The sequence below is a fragment of the Prionailurus viverrinus genome, chromosome A2 (genome assembly GCF_022837055.1).
Source record: "Prionailurus viverrinus isolate Anna chromosome A2, UM_Priviv_1.0, whole genome shotgun sequence".
NCBI classification, from domain to species: domain Eukaryota; kingdom Metazoa; phylum Chordata; class Mammalia; order Carnivora; family Felidae; genus Prionailurus; species Prionailurus viverrinus.
The window spans coordinates 55,473,876-55,498,880 of NC_062562.1; the positions used below are offsets into that span (position 1 = coordinate 55,473,876).

Sequence of the window (25,005 nt, forward strand, 5' to 3'; positions counted from 1 at the left end):
TAAATCAATAAATAAAAATACCCTGCAGCCTCAAAAACCATCACGGGATCGTATCACTCCCAGGACAGGGCACTGAGCCTCCCCATGCTGGCCCTGGGCCCAGAGCAGGATGTCCCCAGCCAGTGCTGGCTGACCTAAATGAAACCAACTCAAGAACAGGCTGCTTGCAGGAGGTCTTGGCCCTAAACGCTAAGCATTTGGCTGAGGATCCAGGGAGGGTCCTAAAAGTCTCCTTCAGATCTGCCTGGGAGTCCTGCTAGGCAGGGAAGGGCCCTGAGCCAGCACCCACCTTTGTTTATGCCCAAGGCAGTGGGCTGGTGCATTCATTTCCGGCCTCTGCCCCCCACCAGGGCTGTATTAGCCTAGCCTCGGGCATTCCGCGGGTGGCTTAGTCATAGCTGGGCGCTGCCGTTCCAACGCCTGTCTGAGTGCCCCCCAACCGGCCCCAATGGAGAACAGAGCTGTAACTTAGGCAGATGAAACCCCTTCTCCCCAGGCCTCAGCCAGACGTGGCACCAGGGTCTACAGGAGGAACAGGGAGGGGGCTCTAACAGGCTAAGCCACTTGTCTAAGGCCCCACATTCAGGCCCAGGTAGAGCACGGCTCCCACATGGGCTTGGGTTCCAAGGTCTGCCCGCTCCCCTGTGTGCTGGGGGGGAGGGACTGCCCTGCCTCCCATGCCAGATGTTCATGCTCCAGATCTCCAGGAGGCTCTGGATGGAGTCTCCTGCAGAAATCTCACGCCTCCCGGGCATCAGTGCTGCTCCCAGCGGGCTCCACCAGAAAGTGCTTTCCCAAGCTTTCCTGCCCCCCAAGTTCTCCCTATAGCACATGTCCGACCCCGGACTTCCCCCCAGCCTGTCCCCCCTCTCACCCTGGGCTCCAGGACCCCCCCCCCCCATCCTGGTCAGCAAGGTGCTCGGCTAGAGACTCAGCACTTCACAAAGTTGGCATGTTCCCTTGGGTTTTTATAACTTGGGGTATCACTTAGCAAAAGCAGACAACTCAGGTCTTAAGAACAGATACTGGGGGTGCCTGGGTGGCTCAGTCGGTTAAGCGTCCAACTTTGGCTCAGGTCATGATCTCACGGTCCGTGAGTTCGAGCCCCGCATTGCCTGCTTTGGATTCCATGTCTCCCTCCCTCTCTCTCTCTCTCTCTCTCTGCCCCTCTCCCCGTTCTCACTCTTTCTCTCTGAGAGAGGCCATGTCCAGCCTCGTTCAATGTGGATTTTAAATCTTTACTTCCTCTAATCCTTAGGAGGTAAGGATGCTCCATCTCAAGAACACACAGCAACCAGTCCGATCAAGAGCCTTTATGGTTCTCTACAAACAGAAGCTCAACGGTGATGAAGCCAGCCCACTGCCTGCCTCCACGTGTCACAGGCCCCAGGTGGAAATGAGGGGATGTTAGGTACCTTGAGTCAGATGCAGAGAAACCAACGGCAAGGGCAGGGGGCGGGTGAGGGGGTCCAAGGGCGTGGTTAGTGCCTCGAGGTCTAGTCCAGGAGGTCAGCCGTTTTGACAGTTCACGATTTTGAAGCCCTTCCTCCCGTCCCCCAGCAGAGGGAGCACCAAGGGAGTGTAAGGGAGAAAGTGGGGAAATGCAGGAGCACCCCCAGATGGTAATGAACGGGAGTCCCCCAGGTGCGGTTGACCGGGGACCAGGATGTGCCTCCGCTGGCCCACTTTTTCTCCCTACCCCACCTTTGATCGCTAAGAACACACTCAGGTAATGAAGGGTGGATGCTCTCCCCACCCAGCTCTCTGCGGGGGGTCCAGGGTGTCCCCTTCAGATTAGAGTTGAGAACAAGGTCAGGGTCTGGGGTTTTTCAAAGACCAGAAGTCAGGGCCCACTTGGGACCTTGGACACTGGAAGCAATAGCCCCACCTAAGGCCCTGCCCCAGGTCCTACCCGTTACAACCCACGGGCCAGGATGGATATGTCTGCCCTCCTTCCCAGAACTCCAGCCTGACCACCGGCACCTCCGTCCTCACCTGGGGCCTCAGGTCCTGTAGGACCCGGCTTGGCCACCTGTCCCCATCCCCAGTGTCCCCTTCTGGGCCTCACCCTCCTCTGTCCCCTCCTCAGCTGGGCTGGCAGCCCCCTCAAGCCTCCAGTGCTGAGGCCCATCTCTGACAGGCAGGACCATGACTAAAGCACAGATTTGGAGCTCCTCAGGCCTCTCCTCTCCTTATCAGCACCGAGGAGCCCTAGGAAAGCAGGTCCAGCCCTTGCTTTATTGAAGGGGAACACCAGAGGGGAGACGCCACTCGAGCCCCGTTCCCCGCCACCCCTTACATCCAGGACACCCAGGACCAGGTGTCCTGCCTGCTGGCTGGGAATCCAGAGTCCCCCTCCAGAGGCCTCACTGCAGCACCCAGCTTTCAGACCCCCCCCACACGGACACGGGCACCCATGGCTCCCCATGCCCTGCCCTAGGTGAGGGCGAAAGGGTGGGGCAAATCACATGACTCCTGCCCCCAAAGCCTCACCTGCCCTTCTCCCTCCTCGGGAAACTGCCTGCCTCTGCAGGGCCTGGTCAGACCTGGGGCCCCACGGGAGGTCTTCTGGGACTCAGGCCCTGCCTTCTGCCCCCGCCCACAGAGGGGCCTGGAGACCCTCTGACACCCAATGGGGAGAGCGGAGGGGCTGCCCCTAAGGCCAGCCCGGTCGGGGACGGGCCCCTGCCCCTCGGCACCTCCTGGCAGCTGCCCCCACCACCCCGTGGTTAGAAAAGGAGAAGCGCTGAGGGGCGGGCCGGGCTGAGGCAGGCAGGGAACCGCGCAGAAGAGCAGAAGGGTGGCGTGGTCAGGGCACCTCGGGAGGCAGCAGAGGGGTGTCCGAGTTCTGTGCCGAGACGCTGGGGGACTCAGACCCAATGAGCCCGAGGCTGTACAAATTAAGGATGGAGTCGGCAATGATGCGGGCCGTGCGCTTCTGGTATCCGCCCGAGGTCACCATGAGGATGGGCACCTGGCGGCCGCGGACCACCCGAAACACCAGTTCGTCCCGCTTCACGATGCCCTGTGGGGGGAAGGGGGAGGCTGACTCCGGCAGGCGGCCAGGGCCCCGCGGCTTCCGGAAGTCCCGCTGTGATCGCCGCTGCTTCCGCCCACCTTCCCTGCTGCACACCACCCCCCCCCCGCACCCCCCTCAGGGCAGGGACGCACCTGGGGGCTGATGGACAGCCCCCCAAGGCGGTCACCCTCAAGGATGTCGGTGCCCGCGTTGTACACGACCACGTCCGGCAGGTGCTCCTGGAGGGCTTTCTGGAGGTTTCTCTCCACTTTATCCAGGTACTCGTCGTCCTCCGTGCCCCACTCCAGCTCCACCTTCCGCCTGATGGCCTCTGAGGGAGAGACAGGAGTAGCCCCGTAGGCAAAGAAAGGCCAACGAGCTCAGGAGGGCCCAGTGCCCCAGCAGGATCTGACGCAGTCTGACTCCAGCACTGCTCCCCCTCATTCATTCCGCCCCAAATGAAACTAAAGAGCGCCAAGAACCGCAAAGGGGGCACAGCCAAGGGAGAGAATGGAGTGCAGAAGAAACACTTTGCCCTGGGGATTTCCCAGCCCCCCTGTCGATGACATCTGGAGCCTCTGCCCAGAAATGAGGACCCTGCTGTGCCCTCAGGCCCAAATCCAGCACCTTAATCAGAAACCAGGCCACTGGGCCACACCTGGGGCTGAATGACCCTGAGCAGATGCACCGGCATAAACGTGCCCTTCCTGCACTTGTGTCCCCTATTTGCAAAGTGGGCAGGGCCCTGTGTCTTCAAAGTTCATCTGAGAGTCTCCGCCTTTTGGCTGGTAAGTTTAACCCCCCTGCATTTATTTTCACAACTGTTACATTTGACATCTGAAAATGCATTTTGTGTTTTCGACTTCTATTTTGTATTTTCGACTTCTCATATTTTTCCTCTCATTTCTTTTTTGTCATTCCCTATTTGCCACCAGACAAATGCATACCCAGGAGGGGTCTATTTTTATTCTCCTGGTGGGTACCCTGATGTAAGGACCCGCACATGTGTTTGTCGGACAGGTTTATGTGATCTCGGGTGGGTCAAGTGACTTCTTTAGGTCTCAGTTTGCTCATCTATAAAATGGGAACACACCCCCACCTCCAGGGCTGCTGAGGACAAATGAAGTGACTTCTGCAGAGGCCAGCATGTAGGGAATACTCAGGAGAGAGCTCCATATGAGCACGACCGCACTTAAGACTGAGAGATGAGGGGGCAGCTTACGCTTGGCGAAGCGGTCCCCGGGGTAGATATGGCGGTTATACACATCCATGATGTACACACGCTTGTCACCCATGAAGTCCCGTTCATGCCCATTGCCCTGTGGAGAGGACACAAAAGCTGCTTGCACACAGGGGCCCTCAGCAAGGCCAGAAAGCCTGCACACGCCCACCCCAGGAAATGCCCCATGAGCCTGCGGAGCTCGGCTGGTCCCTGGAGGCAGAGGGTCTCGTGGCTATTAAGTAGCAGAGCTGGAATTCAACCTTAAAACGCAGCCCCATGACCTTCTAGCATGACCTTGAGCGGGGCCCAGCCCTCTGAGTTTCCTCTCCATGGAATGAGAAAGGAGTTCTAACCCTGCCACCCTCTGGAGTCTGTGGTGGGATCGGCTGGGATCAGGGACGTGAAAGGGAACCTGTAAAGGGCTGTGCAGGTATGCTCAGTTCCGAAGCTCAGTGTCATAGGACTCCACTGCGGGGTGCCCAGCGGCACACAGGCACAACAGCAGTTGGGGGGGGAGGTGTCCTCAAGAGCCCAGGTGACACCCTGCCCGGTCTGACCGGAGGAGCCAGCCCCATATTTGGAGCCCTGAGGAAGAAGTAACCCGGAACCTGAGCAAGCCTGAAATCATGCGTGTGAGCATCTGTCTGAGGTGCAGCCCCACAGTAGTCCTCAGCTCCGTGCAGGGGTGGCACCCCAAACTGACTAGGAAGCACTGGGGAGCCACAGCAGGCTTCAGGGCGTGAGAATGGTGTCGCCACCCTGGGCTTTAGGAAAAGCCTTCAGCCAGGTGTGTTGGGCAGTCAGAAGGGAGGAAGATCCTTTGGTTTGACCGAAGCAATGAGGCGGACCCCGTGCCCTGGCTGGGCTGAGTGGCGCAGAGGGACAAAGACCGACCCTCCACTTTTGGCCTGAGGCACAGAGGATGAGCAGCGAGGGGAGAGGCAGATCAGGGTGGGGGGAGCAGAGGCCCAGCTTGGGGCTTGGCAATGTTCCCAGGGGGAAGGGAGCCCCCCACAGTAGGGGGCTGTGGGACAGAGCTGATGGGCATCAGCTGGGGGGGGGCATGAGACTGCAGCCCCCACAGGGTACTCACCTGATGGGCATCGAGATCAACGATGGTGGCTCTGGAGATGCCCTCCACTCGCTCAAACAGAAACTGCCAGGGGAGGAAAGGGGGAGGTGAGGACTCAGACAAGCCAGAGGACATAGCCCCTTGGGGATTCCCAATTGGCAAGGGGTCAGGTGAGAGGCCTGACAGGCTTGTGGGCAATCAGGCCACCGGGAAAAGACCTCACACACTCAGAACTGTGTGGGTCAAGAGAAGCATGTGTGCATGGTCAAGGAAGGCTCCCTGGAGGAGGCAGCATGTGCTGTGCCCTGAAGGGCTGGAGATTAGGAGTGGGGCAGTTGGGCTAGCTCTTAGAGAAAGCCCGGGATTCCTAGAGGAATATATACGGGTTAAGAAGGTGAAACCTCTCCCCAAGGCTGTGCCCTCTGCCTTATCCCACAAGGCCAAGTTCTCATGCCTCCTCTGGGAAGCCCTCCTTCCCCTCCCTACCCCCAGGAAGGTCTCTGAATGACCTCTCTGAATGACCAGGGTCTGTTGACCTGCTTACTCCCACCATTATTCTGTGTGCCCTGGGAGAACAGGGGCCATGTCAGTCCATTCCTGATGCCCAGAACAAGGCCAGGCACAGGGTGGTTAATGGGGGGCTCTGCAATCCAGCAGAGGTGTCAGCCAATGCCAGCTCTGCACCTTTTAGCCGTGTGACCTTACCTCCCCAAGCCTGGGTTTCCTCATCTGCACACATGAGGATTAAATGAGGGAAACCTGGGTGGCTCAGTCGATTAAGCGTCGGACTCTTGATCTCATGGTTAGTGGGATCGAGCACGGAGCCTGTTTGGACTTCTCTCTCTCCTGTCTCTGCTCCTCTCCTGCTCCCTCCCTCCCTCCCTCCGTCTCTCTCTCCCTCTCTCTCTCTCTCTCTCTCTCTCTCTCTCTCTCTCTCTCTCTCTCTCTCTCTCTCCCCCACCCCGGAAAAAAAAAAGGCACAGAAAGTGTCAGATCTGCGTTGGAGTCCCTGCCAGCTTCCTCCCCTTCTGAGACTCAGTTCCCTTCTCTGTAATGTGGAGGAGAACCCCAAGTTGGGGGTGGGGGGGGATTCAAGGGAGGGCTCCTGGAGGCGAGCCCCACGCACACACGGGCGCACCTTGATGGCCAGTGTGATGTCCGCGTAGGCACAGAAGCCTCCACCCCGGTCACTGGAGCAGTGGTGGAAGCCTCCACCTGCGGAAGGGCAGACACAGCGTGGTCAGGGCCAGGCACTGCCCCGCCCCTACATCCTCCCCGCATCCCGTCCCTGCTCAGCTCCCAGGGACAGGCTCCCAGGACTCCAGGTCGGCAAGTTGAACTGAGCACCCGGGCGCATCACCATCCCTGGGTCAGGAGGTAGCTTTGCCATCACAGCCATCCCTACCCGGAGCAAGAAACCTCGCAGGCTGTCCCAACGAGTGAGTCCACAGTGCCTGTCACAACCCCCAAGGGCTAGGAGCTTATCTTTCCCCAAACTGTCCCTTGCCTCTGCAGAGCCAGGCCGGCCTCCAAGAGACTTCCCATGCCAGGGAGGGGTGGTGGGGCTATGGGGGACCCATTTACCCTGGGACAACCCAGATTCTGCAGGTGGTAGAAAGAGATGGTCAGGAAGGGCACCTTCTGATGGTCTTGGCCACCCATGGCCATGGGGAAGGCCTTAGACACCAGGGTCCGGCCACAACCTCCCCCCTGAGAGCCCATTGCCCTGCAACCTGAGTTTCGGGGGCCTCTGAAATTGAGCCCAACAACTGCCCCACCCAGCAGTTAGGGTCCAGGGCTCACAGCTACAAAGGATTTGCCTATTCTCATGCCAAGAGGCTGTCAACGGATCTTAACAAGATAATAGCCAATAATGAACTCCTAACCAGGCACAGAGCTCACTGAAACCTCCCTATAGCCCCTAGTGGGGGCACAATTGCCATTACCTCCATTCTACAGACGAAGAAACTGAGGCACACAGAAAATCAAGCAACCTGCCTGGGATCACACAGCTCACTAACAGCAGAACCAAGATTCAAACCCAGGCTGGATCAAGACCTGGCCTCTTAACCTCTATCAGGTCATAACATCTTCCACGGGGGAAGGGCCTCCCGAGGCCCTCGTGGGGACCCCACTGTAGACACACACAGGGCATGCCTCTTTCATCCATCCGTTCAGCAGTAGACCGTCACATCACGGTGATGTCAGATCCGATGTTCAGTACCTGGCAATACCAAGATGGAAGAGACCGAGCCCTGGCCTTGTGGAGCTCACAGCCAAAGGCGGGGGTTCTCCCCCACACCCATTTCTTCATCGATATGATGGGGTTGACATGATAATGCCCAGCTCAAAGGAGAGGCCAGACAGTAAAGAGGTTTGCTAACTGTGAAGTGCTGTACCTCAGTGAGGGACACACAAGGAAGGGATGAGGAAAAACATCTGTGTAACCCTCCCGTGAGCCAGTCTTGGGGGAGAGTCCAGGGGACTCCGGAGTGCTGGCCCTCAGGTCCCTGACACAGCATTGACCCTGGGCCTGTCTGCCCATTACGTGACCGTGGCCCTGAAGGCTGTCCTGGGCCCCGGGAGGCTGATGGAGTTTTTCAGGAAAGACTGTGAAATTCTGCAGGTTTCAGCCCCACGCAGGGCTGCCCAGGGGATGACGCAGGCTTTTACAGACAGAGTGAGCCCCTTGTCACTGGAAGTATGCAAAGGCAGGGCTGGGGAGCCATCTGGAGAACTCTTTTAGATGAGAATCCCATACCAGATGGAGGCACTGGTTGGTCCCTCCCAGGCACCAGATGGCCGAATCCCCGCCCCCCCCCCCCCCCAGACCACTTTAAGAAGGAGGTTCAGGGTGGCTCTGAAGGCACCAGAGCATCTGAACTCACAGTGGTTGCCTTCAGGTTCCTCCTGGCCCTCCCAGCCCAAGGACCCAGCAAGCCAGACCGGCTGGGGCACTCACCCACATTGATGGCCCAGCCTCGCTCCATGGCCAGCTTCCCTGCCTTTGGAGACAAGCACAAGGTGAGAGGCACAGGCAACCAATTCCCTCACTCATTCATTCACTGATTCACTGATTCATTCATTCATTCATTCATTCATTCATTCATTCCATAAACACCATTTCCAGAGAACTCTGACATAGGATGATCTATGAGGTAGGGTTCAGGAGACCCCCACCCTCCAGCAGACTCAGACTCAGTCTTGGAAGTACCAGACTGGCTGCTGTATGAGAACTGCAAAGCCGCAGAACTGTAATTCTGAGAGACGACTAGAAGAAATCAAAGTTAAATAGTTATGATCACACGTGAGCTGACAAGGATTTTGATGAGGCTTTCAGTGGAAAAATAGACAATTTTTGACCCACAGAAATACGGTAGGCTGAATACCAAAATCTTGTAGGAAATCATGGTTTGGGAGTGGGCAGTGATATTTAAAAAAAAACAAAAAACAAAAAACAAAAAAAAAATATCCAAGGCTAAAAAGAAAACTATAGATCAATAGGTCTTGATCTGGCTCTGGATGAATTCATCCCACACCTAGGGGGCGCCTGGGTGGCTCAGTGCGTTAAGCCTCTGACTCTTGCTTGCAGCTCAGGTCATGATCTTGCGGTTTGTGAGTTTGAGCCCCACATTGGGCTCTGCACTGACAGCTCGGAGCCTGCCTGGGATTCGCTCTCTCTCCCTCTCTCTCTGCCCCTCCCCCTGCTCATGCTCTGTCTCTCTCTCAAAACAAATACTTATGAAATATTCTTTAAAAAAAGATTATCCTACATCTAAATCTGAAATGTTTCTCTACCTCCAATTAACTCGGCAGCCTGTGGCTAATTTTAAAGACAACTACATATGGGATGAAGAAGCTACTTTTGCTGTAAGTATTCTTTACTGTCACCCCCATGATGGGCAGTGAGGGGAGCATCGCCCATCACTGAAGCCATGGGGGCTTGGTTTTGCCATCTTGACTTGAGAACACTATAGCCATAGCTTGAGGATACACCCCCTGGGGAAAAGGGGATATATCTTATACACCAGCAAATACGGTAACTCTCATAGGAGGTCATGGGGGAAGGAACAAGGAATTCTAATGTCCCCAAGTGGGAAAGGCTTTGGGAGAAAGAGTCATTGTTACTGTGCCTTGAGGACTATTTAGGATTTTGTTCAACTACAAAGTGGGAGGAGAGTATTCCGGATGGAGAGCCCAGAGTGGGCAAAGGCCCGGAGGTGTGGGGTCCCAAGCCCAGCCCTTCCTCCCACCTGCATCCCCACCTACCATGATGGTTCCTCCCGTCTGGGTCCGAAGGGGCTTCAGCACCTTCCTCTGCACAAGGAAGTTGGGGAGAAAGATGACAGGGGGGATCTCTGTGATGGTGGCAACAGCAAAGGACCACTGTGGAAGGAGACACAGGTCGTTGTGCCCAGAGCGCAGAGGCAGCAGCTGGGAAATCAGATTGCCAGTTTCCAGGTGACCTGGGAGAACTTCCAGTCAAGTGCAGTTCCTTTGGTAAGAAGTGAGAGCCCCTGACCCAGCTTTGGGCTCAGTAAGAACAGTTCCTTGCCTTAAAGCTGTTGGCCCACATTCCTCCAAAGCCCTTGGCTGCCCTCTTGCGCCCAGAGCGAGAGCTGCAGAGGACGCCAAGTCACAGGGGTGGCAGACCCAGCCCTGGCCCAGCCCACCCACTGTACAGAAGGGGGAGGACACTGAGGCCCTGAGCTGGGAAGATCTTTCTTTCCAACGTCAAACAGTGAGTCAATGGCAGAGCCAGCACTGGAAGCCCAGGCCCGCTTCCCCGGCACATGACCTCATCATCCACTAGGAATCGGTCTTCCCTTCAAAAGGCGTATCAGGCCCTCGTTTCTGGCTACCGAGGCAGGAGGGTCTAGGGTACCCAAAAGGCATTCGCACGAAGATTAGGACACAGCTTTCCCTGTGACCCTCCCAGACCCCGGGGCAAATGTCCATGGGCCCAGATCCCGAACCATCTGCTGCCTGGCTGAGAATGTACCTGGATCCGTGCTCCCTGCTCTCCTCTGACCCCAGGCAGAGCCTCAGAGGGGCCCAGGGCACTCTGTAAATATTTACTGAGGCTCCAAGGTGGGGGCTACTCCTGTCCTTCTGACACAGCCCACAGCCCAGCAGGAAGGCACTCATATGCAATGTGGCAAAGCCTTTTGATGGAGAACATGGTCTGGGTCCAGGTGGGAACACAGCAGCTTTCTGGACGCAGTGACCTCCAAGCTGAGTCTGAAGGTGAACGGGAGTTGCCCGGATGTCACAGTCAAGGTGAAAAGACAACTACTGGCAAAGGGAAGTGAGTCCACACTCACGAGAAGTTGGGTACAACTGGGGCGGGGCCAGGCCTGTCCCGTAGGGCCTGTGCTGCCAGAGAATGTTCTCTCTCAGACAGCCTCATCAGAGCAGCAGGGAGCCATCAGATGGTGCTTGCCCAAGCTATTCTGGCTGCAGCAGGAGGACCAATTAGGAGAACTTGAATAGAAGCAGCAGCAGCCCCAGGGAGGAAGCGAGAAATAATGAGGGTCCAGAGGAGGGGAGATGGGGAAGGTTAGCAGATAGCATGTAGGGGATGGGCAGACAGAGGAGTCCAGGATGCAAGGTTGGAACCCCAAGACTCCAACCCTGAAGGCAAGGGCCAGAAGGGTAGCCCACTGTGAAAATCGAGGGCTATCCTGGGACAGGGTGGGGGTGGGGCAGAGGTATGGCCCTCAGGAGGCCAGGCAGAGAGGAGTTTCAGGAATGAGTAAGCCAAGGGAGGTGTTGAGAACGGGGAGCATGGCCACTGGGTTCTCCCACCAGGGGAGGAGATTTAGGGCAGGAGAGGCATGTTCAGTAAGGGCGAGGAGTCAGCAGAGAGGAAAGAGGATGGGCCAAGGCTGAGGTAGGACAGCAGAAAGGGCATATGCCTGGGAAGGTCCTGGCAGGCGCCTTAGCCAGGGGGCACTACTTGAGGCCAGGGAGAGAAGGCAGAACAGGCCCCATGTCAACTTCCATAGGGTCCAGGTGTGCTGGGAAACCCAGGCTGCCTGAACTGCACTGAATACCTGTGTGGCCACCCCCAGCCCCCACCCAGGCCACCAAGGCTGAGGACAGTTGTAGGCTGGGGAAGCCCTCACTCAAGTGAAGGAGCTGGTGAACGTGGCGTATGGCCCACAGACCACTTGCAGTCTGAAAAGGGAGGTGCCCCTCCAGCCTTCCTCAACCCCCGGCCTCCCAGCTGCACCAGGAGGCACCACAGGGCCTGGGAGGTGGTACGGGTGCTAGAGCTGAGACCAGCCAGGAAGGCTGGAATGCTCCAAGACCTGTCCGTGTGCGTGTGTGTGCATGTGGTGGGGGACAGACCCAGAGAAGGGAAGGTGGCCAGCTCTGACTGTTCCTCACACCAATCCCACTGCCCAACACAGGCTTGGCCTATGGGAGGCATGGAACCATGGTTTTCTTCCTTTCTTTTTATTTTTCATTAGGCTCCATGCATAACGTGGGGCTTGAGCCCATGACCCTGAGATTAACCGTTGCATGCTCTACAGACCCAGCCGGCCAGGAGCCCCAGAACCAGAGTTTTCTATGAATAAACAGTGAACACACAACTCAGCTGCTGAAGGAACACGTTAAGCCACTGCCTCCCTCTCTCCCTCAGCAACCTAGCAGGGAATAAGGATTGGAAGAAAATGAAAGCTTATCCCAGCCTCCTGAGGGGTCCCATATAGACACAAAACCACGAAGGGGGCATGTTTTAAAGTATGTTCCACAGCAACTGCCTAGCCCAGCGTGCTATCAGGAAAGGGGTCCACATCAAATGACTCTGGGAAACACTGCTTATGTTGTCCACCTCTTGGAAACTCACATGGGAAACATGTAAAGGGCTCGAAATTTTGCCGTACAGAATCCTATCCACTGCCCGAGTTTTCTGGCCACAAACCTCTGCCGGCCTGCCTTACTTTTTACACAACGCCTACTGACCTTTGGAAAGCTGCAATCACGTGGGACACACTAGGGAATGAATCTTCCACGGGCCGGGTATACAGTCACCAGAAGCACGTCTGGGATATAGCCAAGGGGACCAGTCCCCTTGGGGGAAGAGTCACGTCTGCCAACGTTTCTCCACTTCCGGCAGTGAGAGATGGTGCCAGACGGCTCAGCCCTCTCCCGGGCCCAGCCGTGGCCTCTGTGCAAGGCAGTGGTGCTGCCTACTGATGAGCTAGACTCGTGCTGTCCCATCCAGCGGCCACCAGCCACACGTGGCTACTTGGGTATAATTTTAAGTGAAAAATTTTTTATTAGAATTTTGTTACTTCAATCAAGAAAATAGAATTTCGTTCCTCAGTCTCACTGGCCATAGTTCAACTGCTCGATAGGCACGTGTGCCTAGGGGCTACTGGCCAGGGCCATTCCAGAACATGTGCACTGTGGCAAAAAGTTCTATTGGACGGAGCTGCTCCAGAAAAACCACCAGTGGCCAGGGTGAAAAATAGACGGGGTGGGAGGGGCAGGCTGGCGGCTGGGCCCTGGAGGAGGGGGTGGGCGGGGAGGTTCTACACAGGGGCGTGCAGGGCAGCAGGCTGGGATGAGGGCACCCAGATCAGGCCCTCTGAGAGCCTGGCCCCAGGCAAGGGCATTGAGGGATGGGCTAGATGGGAGTAGGGTGGGGACAGGGCTCAGAAGTCCTCCTCAGAGTAAAAACTGGTCCGACTCTGGGCTTTGCCACTGCTGTGTCAATTTGGACACAACCCTTACTTCCCTCTCGTCTCCTCATCTATGAAACAGGGACCCCACCCCACCAGGCCTAAAACGGGGCCTTAGACCAATCTGCGTGGCCTGTCCTCAACTCCCCATCTGAAGACCCCCCCGGCTCCACCCCGACCCCTGCCCTTGCCTCATCTTTCTGCACAGCGCCTGTCTCTACCTGGCGTTACGATATGTCTCAGTTGTTATCTGTCTGTTCCAGAAGGATGCCACAGCCAGGAGTGTAAGCACACACTCATTCTCATTCCTGCTATACAGATGATGCTGAGAGTGAAGCCTGCACACAGCAGGTGCTTAGGGCGCATGCTGCCCACCCTTGCCCAGACTCCTCCCTGCCTATACACACTCCCTGAAGGAGCCCACCTCCCCTGCACCCTGCACCACCCAGGAGAGCTGGATGACTAGCTGATAAGGGGCTAGGACACTCTGGCCCTCTGCTCCCAAGACAGCACAAATGCAGAGCCCTCCTGGGGTCAGGTGAGGCCATACGTGTGCCCAGCTGCTTCCCCTCCCCCCCTTACAGGTGTCACCCGAGGCTTGCCCTCAGGGAATCCCTTGCACCTCCAACCCCACCACAGGCTCTGCTTCTACGGCTGTGCTTCTCCAAGTATAGTTCTCAAACCAGCAACACCAGCACTTGAGAACTTGTCAGAAACACAGAGTCTCAGTCTCCTCTCCAGACCTCCCGAATCCAAAACTCTGGGAGTAGGGACCAGTGATCTGCATCACGACAAGCCTTCCAGTGGATTCCAATGCTTAAGCAAGTTGCAGAACCACTGCTCTAGCGAACTTGAGCCCATAGTGCTGAATGAATGAATGAATGAATGAATGAATGACATAAACAGAGGAGGTTTTACCACCCCAGCCTAATGCCCACTGTCCACCAAAAGGCCTGGCCTGCGAGCTTCCCCAGTAGAGACTGGCTACAACCCCATGTGGAGGCCCCAACTGCTTGGTTTGGGTCAGAACTTTCCACCAGTGGAAGTGGGAGCAAAAGGAGAGACAGGAAAAAAATCCACACCATCATCTCAGTTGATGAAGAAGGAGCCTTTGGCAAAATCCAACACCCTTTCATGATAAATTCCATCAACAAACTAGAAACAGAAGGGAACTCTGCCAGGCTGGCAGAGGGCATTTATCATACACACGTGCACACGCAAACACACACACACACACACAATCACATAGCTATCACCATACACAGTGCTAAAAAACTGGAAACCTTCAGCCTAAGATCGGGAACAAGAGAGGGATACCCACTTTTGCCCCTTCTATTCAACCTCACACTGGAAGTTCCAGCCAGAGCAATTAGGAAAGAAGTAACAGGTCTCCAAACTGTAAAGGAAGAAGTAAAACTAATCTCTATTCACAGATGGCATAATGTTAGCTACAGAGAATCCTAAAGAATACACACACACACACACACACACACACACACACACACACCCCTATTAAACTGAAGAACTTATCCAGCAAAGTTGCAGGATCCAAGATCAACACACAAAAATCAGTTGTATTTCTATACCTTAGCAACAAATAATCCATAAAGGAAATTTAAAAAGCAATTCCATTTAAAATAACAATGGAAATAATAGAATACTTGGGAATAAATTTAACCAAGGAGGTGCAAGACCAGTATACTAAACACTACAAAACACGGCTGAAAGAACTTAAGAATCTAAACAAATGAAAAAATAACCTGTGTTCATGGGTTCAAGACCTAATATTGTAAAGATGGCAATACTTTCCGGATTCCTCTACAGAGTCAACACAATCCCTATCAAAATCCTGATGGCCTCTTTTGCAGAAATAGAGAAGCTGATCCTATAATTTATATGGAATCTCAAGACACCTCAAATAGCTGAAAAACCTTGAAAAAGAACAGACTTAGAGAACACGCAATTTCCAATTTCAAAACTTACTACAAAGCTTCAGCGATCAAAACAATATGGCAGTGGCATAAGAGAGACATATACATCAACTGAATAGAACAGAGAGTCCAGAAGTAAATCCATACATCTATGGCCAACTAATTCCCCACAAGGGTACCAAGACTAGTCAATGGGGAAAGTGTTGTGTCTTTAGCAAATGGTGCTGGGAAAACTGGAGACCACATGCAGCAGATTGAGGTTGGGCCCTTGCCTCACACCATATACAAGAATTAAGTCAAAATGGGCCAAAGACCTAAACACAAGCTAAAACTCTTAGAAGAAAACATCGGGGTCAATCTTCATGACCTTGGATTTGGCAATGGATTCTTAGATGCGACACCAAACACACAAGCAACAAAAGATGAAAAAGATAAGTTGAGGTTTAGCGACATTCAAAACTTTTATGCATCCAAGGACACCAGCAAGAGAGCGAAAATACAACCTACAGAATGGGAGAAGATATTATTGGCAAATCACATAACATCCAGAACATACAAAGAACTCTTAAAACTCCATAACCAAATGTCTTAATTGGGCCTGTGACTTGAGCAGACACGTCTTCAAAGAGGCGATATAAATGTCCACCAAGTGGCTGAAAAGATGCTCAGTGCTATTGACTGACAGGGAAATGCACATTACAGCCACAATGAGATACCGCTCCATACCCACTAAGGTCGCTGCAGCCAACCAACCAACCAAACAAACAAAAACCATAAAATAACAAGCGTGGGTGAGAATGTAGAGAAATTGGAACCTTTGTGCACAGTTGTTAGGAATGTAAAACGTGCAGTTGCTGTGGGGGTCATTTTGCTCGCCCCTTGGTTACCCTGTGACCAGCAATTCCACCCCTAGGCATATAACCTAAATAACTGAGTACAGGGACTCAGATATGGACTTGTACATGCGTGTTCATAGCAACAAAAGGCTAAAAGCTGGAAGCAGCCCAAATGCCCATCAACTGAGAAACGGATAAACAAAATGTCTATCCACACAACGGAATATTATTCAGCCGCAATGAGGAATGAAGCGCAGACTCACGCCATGGGATGGATCATTCTTGAAAACGCTACGCTTGTGCTTGCTGATAGAAGCCTCACGCCAAAGGTCACGTGCTGTGTGACTCCACGCATGTGAGGCCTCCAGAAAAGGCAAGTGCAGACAGCTAGAACACAGGCTGGTGGTCGCCAGGGGCCGGGGAGAAGGGGAATGGGAGCAGCGGCTTTGTGGGTACCAGTTTCCCCTCGGAGCGACGAAAATATTTTGGAACTAGACAGCAATGGTCGCACCACATCGTCAATGTAACAAATGCCACCGATGTTTACACTTTAGGATGGCTACTGGCTAAGCTATCTGAATTTTACTGTAATTAACAAGAAAAGGAGACAAGAGCCCCCTCGGAGAAGAAGAGAGAAGTGAGAGAGAGAAATCAGAGGCCCGGGGAGGGGGCCCAGTTCCCCAGAGACTCTCTAAGCCTTTAGCCCCCTGGTGTTCTGGTGCGAGGGTCTGTCTCCCTCCCAGACAGGACTCCGAGTGCTGGGAGGTCGGTGACCAGGCCCAAGAGGTGTCTGGACTTCCTGAGGCTCAGGTGAGCTTGGCTTCTCTCTCTCTCTTGCATGCCGCATACCCAGTCTGAACCGCAGAAAATTCTACTGTTTCCTCTTCTTTGCAAACTCCAACTCCTACCACTCCCCCAAAATCCACAGCCGCTGTTTCCAGCCTCGTCTGAGAGCCCGGATCTCTCACCAGATTATTGCGACGACCTCCTTCCTCACTGATCTTCCTGCTTTTGTCTTGCCAGCCTCTTCTCATCACAGCTGCCAAGCAATCCTGCTAAACCCTAGATCAGACCACATCCCTCAGCTTAACACACTCCTTGGCTCCCACCTCCCTCAGAGCAAACAGCAGTGGCACCAAAGGCCCCCGTGTGGTCTGGCCCCTGATCATTTTCTGACACCATCTCTTGCCAGTCTCCCTCCCGTTCCCTCCGATCCAGTGGCAATACTCCTGCAGTATACTCCTGCCTCAGGGCCTTTGCACTTGCTAATCCTTATACTTGGAATGCACTCTCTCCAGATGCCCACATAGCTCACTCCCTCACTGCCCTCAGTCCATGATCACATGTCAGTAAGTCCCTCCTTGACCTCCTTATTTCAAACTGCAGCCCCTACTCCCCCTTTCCTGCTATACTTTCATCCATGGCACCGAGTGCCTTCTAACACACCATATCATTGACTTGATTATCGTGTCTATTGGCTGACTCCCCCAGATGTCAGCTCCATAAGGAGAGGGACTCCATCTCTTTTGTTCTATCCTGCCTCCCCTGGAACAGAGCACGGTGCTCATTAAACAGTTGCCGGATTAAAAAACAAAACAAAACAAAACACTTGCCATATAAAGGTATCCCGAGCACCGCCTAGCTCAGGGTGCACAAGGACGAGATGTCAGATCTGTGTCATGCCACCCCACACCCCAGGCAAACTGTCACTGGGGTTAGCAGAAGGCAGGAGCCTGGCCCTGGCCCAACCCAACCAGCACCTTCAGTGGGGCAAACTCTGGGCCTTTCGCACAGTAGGCGCTCAATACACATTTCTTTCCCTGAATGGCCATCACCTGGCAAACATCAGGTACTGTATCCCCTTCAATGCCTGGATGACTAAGCATCGAAGGCCACACCAGGCCAGGGCCAGGCGTGAGCCCTGGAACATGGGTGAGGCAGCACAGGGGAGAGGGTGACCTCCCACAGTGCACACAGAACAGCTGAGGAAACCAGCAGGAACTCTCCAGGGCACTGTTCCAGATGCCCGCAGCAGAGAAAAAAAAGAAAAGGAACATTGCAGAGAGCTGGGGGGAGAGGGGAAGGGGATGAGGATGAATAGAGGCAAGGGGAATGCTCCTGAGCTGCAGCCCCTAAGTGCCAAAATGGGCATGGTGGTTCCTGCCTGAGCATCAAGGGCACATCATACCATGTGGCTCTCCCATGGTATCTGGAACAAAATCCAAACTCCGCCCACGGCTTGCAAGACGCAGCGTGGCCTGGTGCTGCTGGCCTCCCTGACCACATCTTGTGCCACCTCAGCTTTTTATTCCCTTGAGCATCCTTCTTCCCTCTAGGAGGCAAAGTCCCCTCCCCCTGTAGGTATGTGGTTCTGGAACATTCTTCCTTCAAAGCTCCACACGCTCTTCATTCTTTTGTCTCAGCTCAAACCTCACCTCTGTGAGGCCCTCCCCGACCACCCAGTCACCCTCCACCCTCCACTTAAGTTACCCTCTATTTTTTTTCCCTTCACAGCCCTTGGTACTCTGTGAAATCCTCTTGGGCCGTTACTTCTTTATTTCCAGTCTTCCACAACAAAAATGCAAATCCATGGGAGCAGAGAAACTTGCTTATTCTTCATTTTGTACCCAGTACACAGTCAGTATTTGGTATAGATGTGTTGAATGACTGAATGCTTGACCTTAGTAGGTGTGATGGAAATCAGCCTGTTTCTCTTTTTGCTCTTGCTGTCAGGGAGCTCCAAGCCAAATATATAAGCTCAACCATAGCATCTTGGTTAATCCTTTCAGTTGGCATGTCTGAGTGCTCCTGCTGCCCCTGACCTCAATTGCCTACTCAGGTCTCAACCTGTTAATACTTTTTTTTAATTATTACCTATCACATAGTAAGCTGCCTTTAGGCTTTTGGGGGCCCAAGGCCAGGGACACAGTCAGCCCTGCACAGTTCCCCTGAAGGCTCCTCAAGCAGGTGGCATCCTGGAGCCTAGCCCCCCTCCCCCTCAGCTTTATTCTGGCACATTCACATTCAATCCACCCTGGTCCCACTCTGTTCTGGTCTCTCCCTGCCCGGACCCGTCGTCATCAGTCCCTGTTCCCCACCCTCACCCTCTGGACTCTGGAAGGCATGTCCTCCTGGCCCAGCTCCTGGGCTGTGGACTGTGACCACGCATGTCCAGGCCCCAGGAAACCAGGGCAGCCAAGGACTGGGCTTCCTGCCAAGGCCTCGCACACCTCTCTCTCCCAGGAGCCAGGTTGCAACCTCTTCCTGGTAATCTTTCATGAGCTGACACTGTCACGGCTTCATCTAGAATTCTCACAGCTCCGGCCAGAGTGGGGGAGGAGGGCGGGTAGCAGCCGTGACCAGGAACCAGGAAGACAGACTGGCTTCTGGATGCCCTGCTTGGGGTCTCCCTGAGGGCTGCTGGACCTCCTGGGTGACCTTGAGCAGGGCCTAGGCTTTTCCACCTATAGAGGGGAGGGGCCTGGTGACCTCTGGCATGTGCTGTGGCACTGAGTCTAAGACAAGGTGGGGGTCGGGGCTCTGGGCTCCCACACTGTTGGCAGAGGACCTGTGGCATCCCCGACCATGCCCCCACCAGGGCAGGCTGGCAGCACCAGGTTCTGACGCACCTCCCCAGCCTCGCTTCCCCTCTAGACGAGCTCCCCACGCAGAGGCTTCAGAACCTCAGCACTGATGACAGCTTCACGAGCTCCTCTGGAAAAAAGTCACAAGCAGGCAGCCTGGAGGCCCAGTTTGGTCTGCGGGTAGGATTTACAAATGTTGAAATGAGCTGCCGCATTAAGAAACCAGGGACTGCCACTTAATCTGAATTTCCCACTTTTCTCTGAAAGCCAGGCCTTCTGGCCACATGGGGCCCCCAGGGCAGCTGCGAGGCAGCCACCCACTTGGGAAGGGGCAGGAGCCCCCCAGTTTGCCCCATACACCACCACTACCACCTGCCTGGCCACTTGTATATATCCCTTGCTCAGACCTGGGGAGTTTCACACTAGTTTTTGGCCCAACAGTTTTCAACAAGTCTTTAGCAGCAGAAGCTCTTAGAAAAGAACCTCAAACGTCAGCCCGATATAAAAATAGACCTATGTGGGACAGCTTTGGTTGGATAAAGACAAGGAGCTGGCGTCCCCTCACCCAGCATGTCAGCAAGGGTCTCCAAGGCCTGTTCATAGAACACAGATTGAAAGGCACTAATGTAGAAGCTCTATGAAGGTGCAAACTCCGCCAAGTGGTCGTCCCTGCTTTCATACCCCCAGGGATGGGGAGCTCACTACCCCCTGGAGCAGCCTAACCCATCCCTGGTATCTGCCTTTTTGACACCTCTCTCCTTCTCTTGGGGACCACAAACTCACATGATCCCCCTGCATGAGGGGCAGGAATGGAGCCCCTTGGGGCTGTGCTTCCCCAGACCGAGCTGCCCCTGCTCTGACCACCCCTCCTGGTCAGCAGCCGTCCCCAGGCCCCAGACCCTGTACCTTGAGCTCGTTGAGATAGCGTCTCGTGTGCACCACCAGCAGATCCTCGTCCGAAGCCTCCCGTGCCTCCACCAGCATGCCATCTGACAGAAGCTTCTCTTCTGAAACCACAAAGTGGGCACCCTGCTTCCCTGATGGCCTCATGGCCGACCCGGCTCCAGACCACCCCTCGGAACAGGCTGCAGGCTTAGCCTCTGCTAGCCCTGCCCCAGAGGAGGTGGGAAACGGCTGGCTTTTGAAAACAGGTCGCCTCCCAGGCCAGTGTGGACAATGGCCAGAGGGCATTAGGCATTGGGCATGAGGCAATCCTTGGGTTTCCCAAGCCACCAACAGCTGAGAGGTGAGCTGGACAGCTTTCACAGGAGGTGGCACATGGGTCGATAAGGCTGACTCAAAATGAGAAAAAGCCTTATCAGTTCTCCCTCTCCACCTTCTGGTGATGTCACGGGAGGCCCAGGGTGGTGTGGTCTTTCAGGCCTGCCTAACCCTCGCTCATCTCCCTTCTTAACCCAAAAAGCAGCGACCTCACAGACTGCAGCACCCTGAAGTGAATCACAGTTTTCCTGCATTTATGTTTTTACCACGACCTTCTATTTATGGCCAGTGAAACTGGCTTTTCCCATTTAGATGATATAATGTTTCCTTTTAAAACAAGTTTACTTAAGTTTTTTTTTAAGCAGAGGCTAAGTCAATTAAAAAAAAAATGAAGTAAATAACGGAGCAGGTGGTATAAGGAAACGGCAAGGTCCCCAGAGTGGTTTGCAAATAACTGATGTTGGGGAAACACTGCAGTATTTTATCACCCCTCACATCCACCAGACAAGATTTGCTCTGTTTCGCCAAAGAAGAAACAGGAAGTGGTCTGGGGCACAGTGAGAACAGGACCATGATGCTCTGGGTTCTAGGGAATCAAAGGGACAAGGTCAGAATCCAAAGAAACTGTTTTAACGTGTAACCCTTAGAAAGCAAATGATCCCATACATTTCCTGCACATAGCTCCACATACAGAAGGCACTCTCCATCGCCCCTCCCCCCAACAATATTCCAAGTCTCCCCACTGCCTTCAGGCAAAGGGCCAGCTCTTTTCCTGGCAGCACCATGTGGCCCCTGCCTCCTTTCCACCCACATCCTCCGAGGAGGAAGGAGGGAACTCAGGAGGACGGTCAGCTCAGAGATGAGGGAGACAAGGAATCCTATGTTGAGCTACTGGGTAATGCAGGATCCCAAGAAAGGGCAATGGGGGGAGTGACTCAGGCTGAGTCTGCTGGAAACAGTGCATGAAGGGCCATAGTCAGGGAAGCAAGATGAGCAACAGGCTGGCTCCACGTATTCTCACCATCCTGGCACACCACTTGTCCTTCTTCTACTTAATAGTTTTCTTTGAATGCTCACTCTGGTTACTATTGCAAATGGAAAATCCAAACCAATTGCCATAAATAGAAAAACCCAAAATAGAAAACATATGCGATACAAACATACTGCTATTAATCTGTAATTTGATTCTATTTTCTGCAACAGTGTGGCTCGCTCTAGATTTGTTAAAAAGGGAGATGCGCTTAGGTGTTAAAGACAGGCTAGCCCCAAAGCGAAACTGTCTCCATGGCATGATCAGGATTGTGTGATTTAAAGATCCACCATGCCTCTTCCTATGCCAGGTAATGTTCCCTACTTCTGTTAACTGAGGAACCCCTAATGCAGGGAAAAGGGAGAATATTCTCGCACTAGCCTGCTGTGATGCCTGAATTTCCCACCTAAACCAGACCCCTGGATTACAAACCGAAGTAGAAAGCACAATCTGGAGCACCACCTTGCTCAGCGGAATGAGCTGTGACAGGTGCGAGCCTGAAGCTCTGGGTTCCAGACCCCACTCTGCTACTTGGTCGCTGTGTGACTTTGGGCATGTTTCCTAACCTTTCTCGGCTCCAATTTCCTCCATCTGCAATCAGTAGGGTTTGGAGCAAAGGCTCTCTAGTTCCTGGACTCTCGGAGCTTATGGGGAACAGACACTGGATTGCTCTAAACTTCACCTTCCTGGTGTCCATCCTTAATCAGCCCCCCTTCTACTGGGCCTCCACGGACAGGGACAGGACTTAAGCCCACAGTGATGGGGAGCAGTGAAGGTCTGAGGCAGGGACATATCATGCTCAGACGCCTGTACTGAAAAGACTCTGCCCGCATGAGTGGAAGGCAGTCTGAGGGCTGAGAGTGGAGGTGGGAGACTGCGGCTTGTGTCAGGGAAGACACAGGGAGGGGCCGGGAGAGAGGGGTGGGTTGGAAGAAGCAGCTGTAGGGTCTGATAGGGCCTTCCATACCTTTCAGGAAGCTGATCACCTTGCCCCATTTTCCCGCATCAAAGGGGTGCAGTTTCTCCAGGCCCATGAAGGTTATGTTGTAGCGTGGTGAATACACGATGGGCCAGCGTGTCTCCGGCACATGCTGGTACAGCTGAGTTGTGTGTGGCCTTCCGTGTGCACAGGGACAGACAGAGACAGGGGCAGTCTCAGTGTGGAAAGCAGCCTCCTCCTCGCTGCCGGCTGACTTTGACCACACAGCTCCACAGCCGCAGGAAAAGGGCCTCTTAGCAACAGCAACGACGGTCATGAGAGCAGCTCCTCACTGAGCATTGGCTCTCTCCCTGCACTGTCCAACCCAAACCTCACCGGAGCCCTGGGAGGTAGGCACCACCGGTCCCAACAGAGGCTTGGAGGGGGAACCAGGCGTGCCCAAGGTCACACTGCGGGTGGGTGCAGCACCGGCTGTGCACCCAGGTGTATCTGGCTGCCAGGCCTCGGCAGGTCCCCTCCACATTATTACAATTATCCTAAAAAGCTGTGTGGCCCTAGGCCTCAGTTTCCTTAAGTAAAACATGTGGCTGTCGCGAGATGATGCACCGAAACAGCTGAGCACAGAGAGCGCCCTATCCCTGAGAGCTGGGGGTGGGGATGACAGTTCCCAGAAACAGCAGGTCGGGGTTCACGCAGACTGAGGCCCAACCCGCAGCCAGGAATGGAGATCACCTCAGCCTAGCCGCGCAGCTGACCCCCCTCCCCCCCATTACACCTCCGCACAGGGACCAGAAACCCGGCGCCAGCTGTTGCCACTGCGGGAGGCCTCCGCACAGCCGGTGGAGCCCGGGATAGGGCAGACGTCAGACCCGCGCCTGTCGCTGGGCCCCGCCCGGGTCGGAGCCCCGCGACCCTCACCGGTCCCTCGGACCGCAGAGAAGTGGCGCGAGGCCGGCCTGGGCGCACCCGACCCGAGCGCCCCCTCGCCCGCCATACCTGGGCACGCACCTGGCGGCCCGCCGGGTAGCCCGCGCACTCGCGCTCCCGCCCACGGGGACCCCTGGGAACCCCGGGGTCTTGGGTTGGCGCCCCACCCCGCGCCCCCACCCCTGCCTCACTCACATCCCGGGGCCGGGCCCTCCCTGCGCTGGCCACTGCTCGGCGACCGGGCGGGGCAGGGCACGGCCCCGCCCCGGACACGCCCCCGGCCTCGGCCTCCTCCGCTGGGGGCGGAGCTCCGGCAGGCTCGACTCCGCCCCGCTCGGGCCCGCGCCTGCGTCACAGAGCGATGGAGTCCCGCAGCGCACTCGCCGGCCGATCGGGGGCCACGCCTCCAACGCCCATCAAGCGCGACGTGCCGCTTTGCGCAGACAAATGCCCAGTAGAATCCCGCTTTGCTCGGAGAGTCACGCCCCCTAAGGGGAGGGCCGCGCGAGTTTTCACCAGGCTCGCCGCAGACATTTGCCAAGTGCGGGGTCGCCCCGCCCCGGGGGAGGGGCCACCCTATGCCCCGCCCCCCGCCGGCCGGGCTCCCCTGCGCTCTCCCAAGGCTGGGACTTAGGCCGCCTGGTTTCCCGGCGGACTCCGCGGCATGCGCGCTGTGTGACCTTGGGCCAAGCGTGCGCGCTCTGGGGTCTCTGTTTCCACGGGTAAAATGGGATGGTGTGGTGCTCTGGCCCTGCCATCTGGAACCTACTGGAATCCATGACCTCTCCGACTTGAGGCCCTCGCGCGCTCTCCCCGCCGCATCTGTGGGGACTCCCAGGTGAGACAAGCACTCCCTACACGTCATTTGGGCTCTCTGAGCCTCAGTTTCCTCGTCAGTACAGCCGGGCTGGTGATCCAGTCTTAAGGGGACAGTCGGGTGTCCGTGCTCACTCCCCTGTCTCCCCTCCCCAAACCAAGCCAAGCCCGAGCGACAGCTGGGAGTGTCTTGGGGCTGGACCCTGGGACGAGGCTCCAACAATACAGCCCCAGAGGCCAGAGACAATGGGCCTCTCTGTAGGCCCAGCTGTCCCCGCCAGCCAAACAAGCAGCTGACCCGAGGGCTGCCAGGAACAGGGATCCCTGGTGGCTCCGTGAGGGCGCCCGTGGGCGTGACAGAGTGGGGCACCGCGAAGGGGAAGGACCCAGACTTTTCAACAGTGCCCTCCAAGTGCCTGTCACTTGAATGCATAATGGCACTGGATTCTCACAACCAAATCCTATGAGGGGCTGCTGTCATCACCTCAATTTTTTCATGAGGTGAGCTGAGGTCTGGATTAAACCTAGACTAGGCCACCTGTCAGCACCATGACCTTGGGCAAGTTGCTTAGCTCTTTAGTCCTTTATTTCTGCATGTGAAAATGGGGTGATGCCTTCCCACCTACCTCATGGGGAAGTTGAGATCATCAAAAGAGATCATAATACTGATTATTATTTAAAGAGCACCTAGTGTGTGTTAGGTTCAATTCTAA

The 25,005-nt window shown here is 55.1% G+C and overlaps 1 protein-coding gene across 1 annotated transcript; it reads right to left on the reverse strand.

The window, feature by feature from the left end:
- Window positions 1–1,298: 1,298 nt before the first annotated feature.
- HDAC11 (histone deacetylase 11) lies at window positions 1,299–23,774 on the reverse strand. The gene is made up of 10 exons (XM_047850319.1): window positions 23,672–23,774; window positions 22,577–22,725; window positions 20,265–20,365; window positions 9,583–9,699; window positions 8,276–8,318; window positions 6,452–6,528; window positions 5,335–5,397; window positions 4,242–4,338; window positions 3,172–3,350; window positions 1,299–3,025 (listed from the first exon to the last, which is right to left on the reverse strand). Coding segments are annotated over exons 1-10 (1,044 nt in total). The 5' UTR covers window positions 23,674–23,774; the 3' UTR covers window positions 1,299–2,809.
- Between the last annotated feature and the right edge of the window lie 1,231 nt (window positions 23,775–25,005).

What these genes read in the sequence shown, in the direction of transcription:
- HDAC11 (XM_047850319.1), bottom strand. An exon ending in TTGATCTCGATGCCCATCAG is followed by an intron (nt 4,339 to 5,334) that starts GTGAGTACCCTG and finishes TCCTCTCCACAG; the next exon opens with GGCAATGGGCATGAACGGGA. An exon ending in GGCTGTCCATCAGCCCCCAG is followed by an intron (nt 3,026 to 3,171) that starts GTGCGTCCCTGC and finishes TTCCCCCCACAG; the next exon opens with GGCATCGTGAAGCGGGACGA.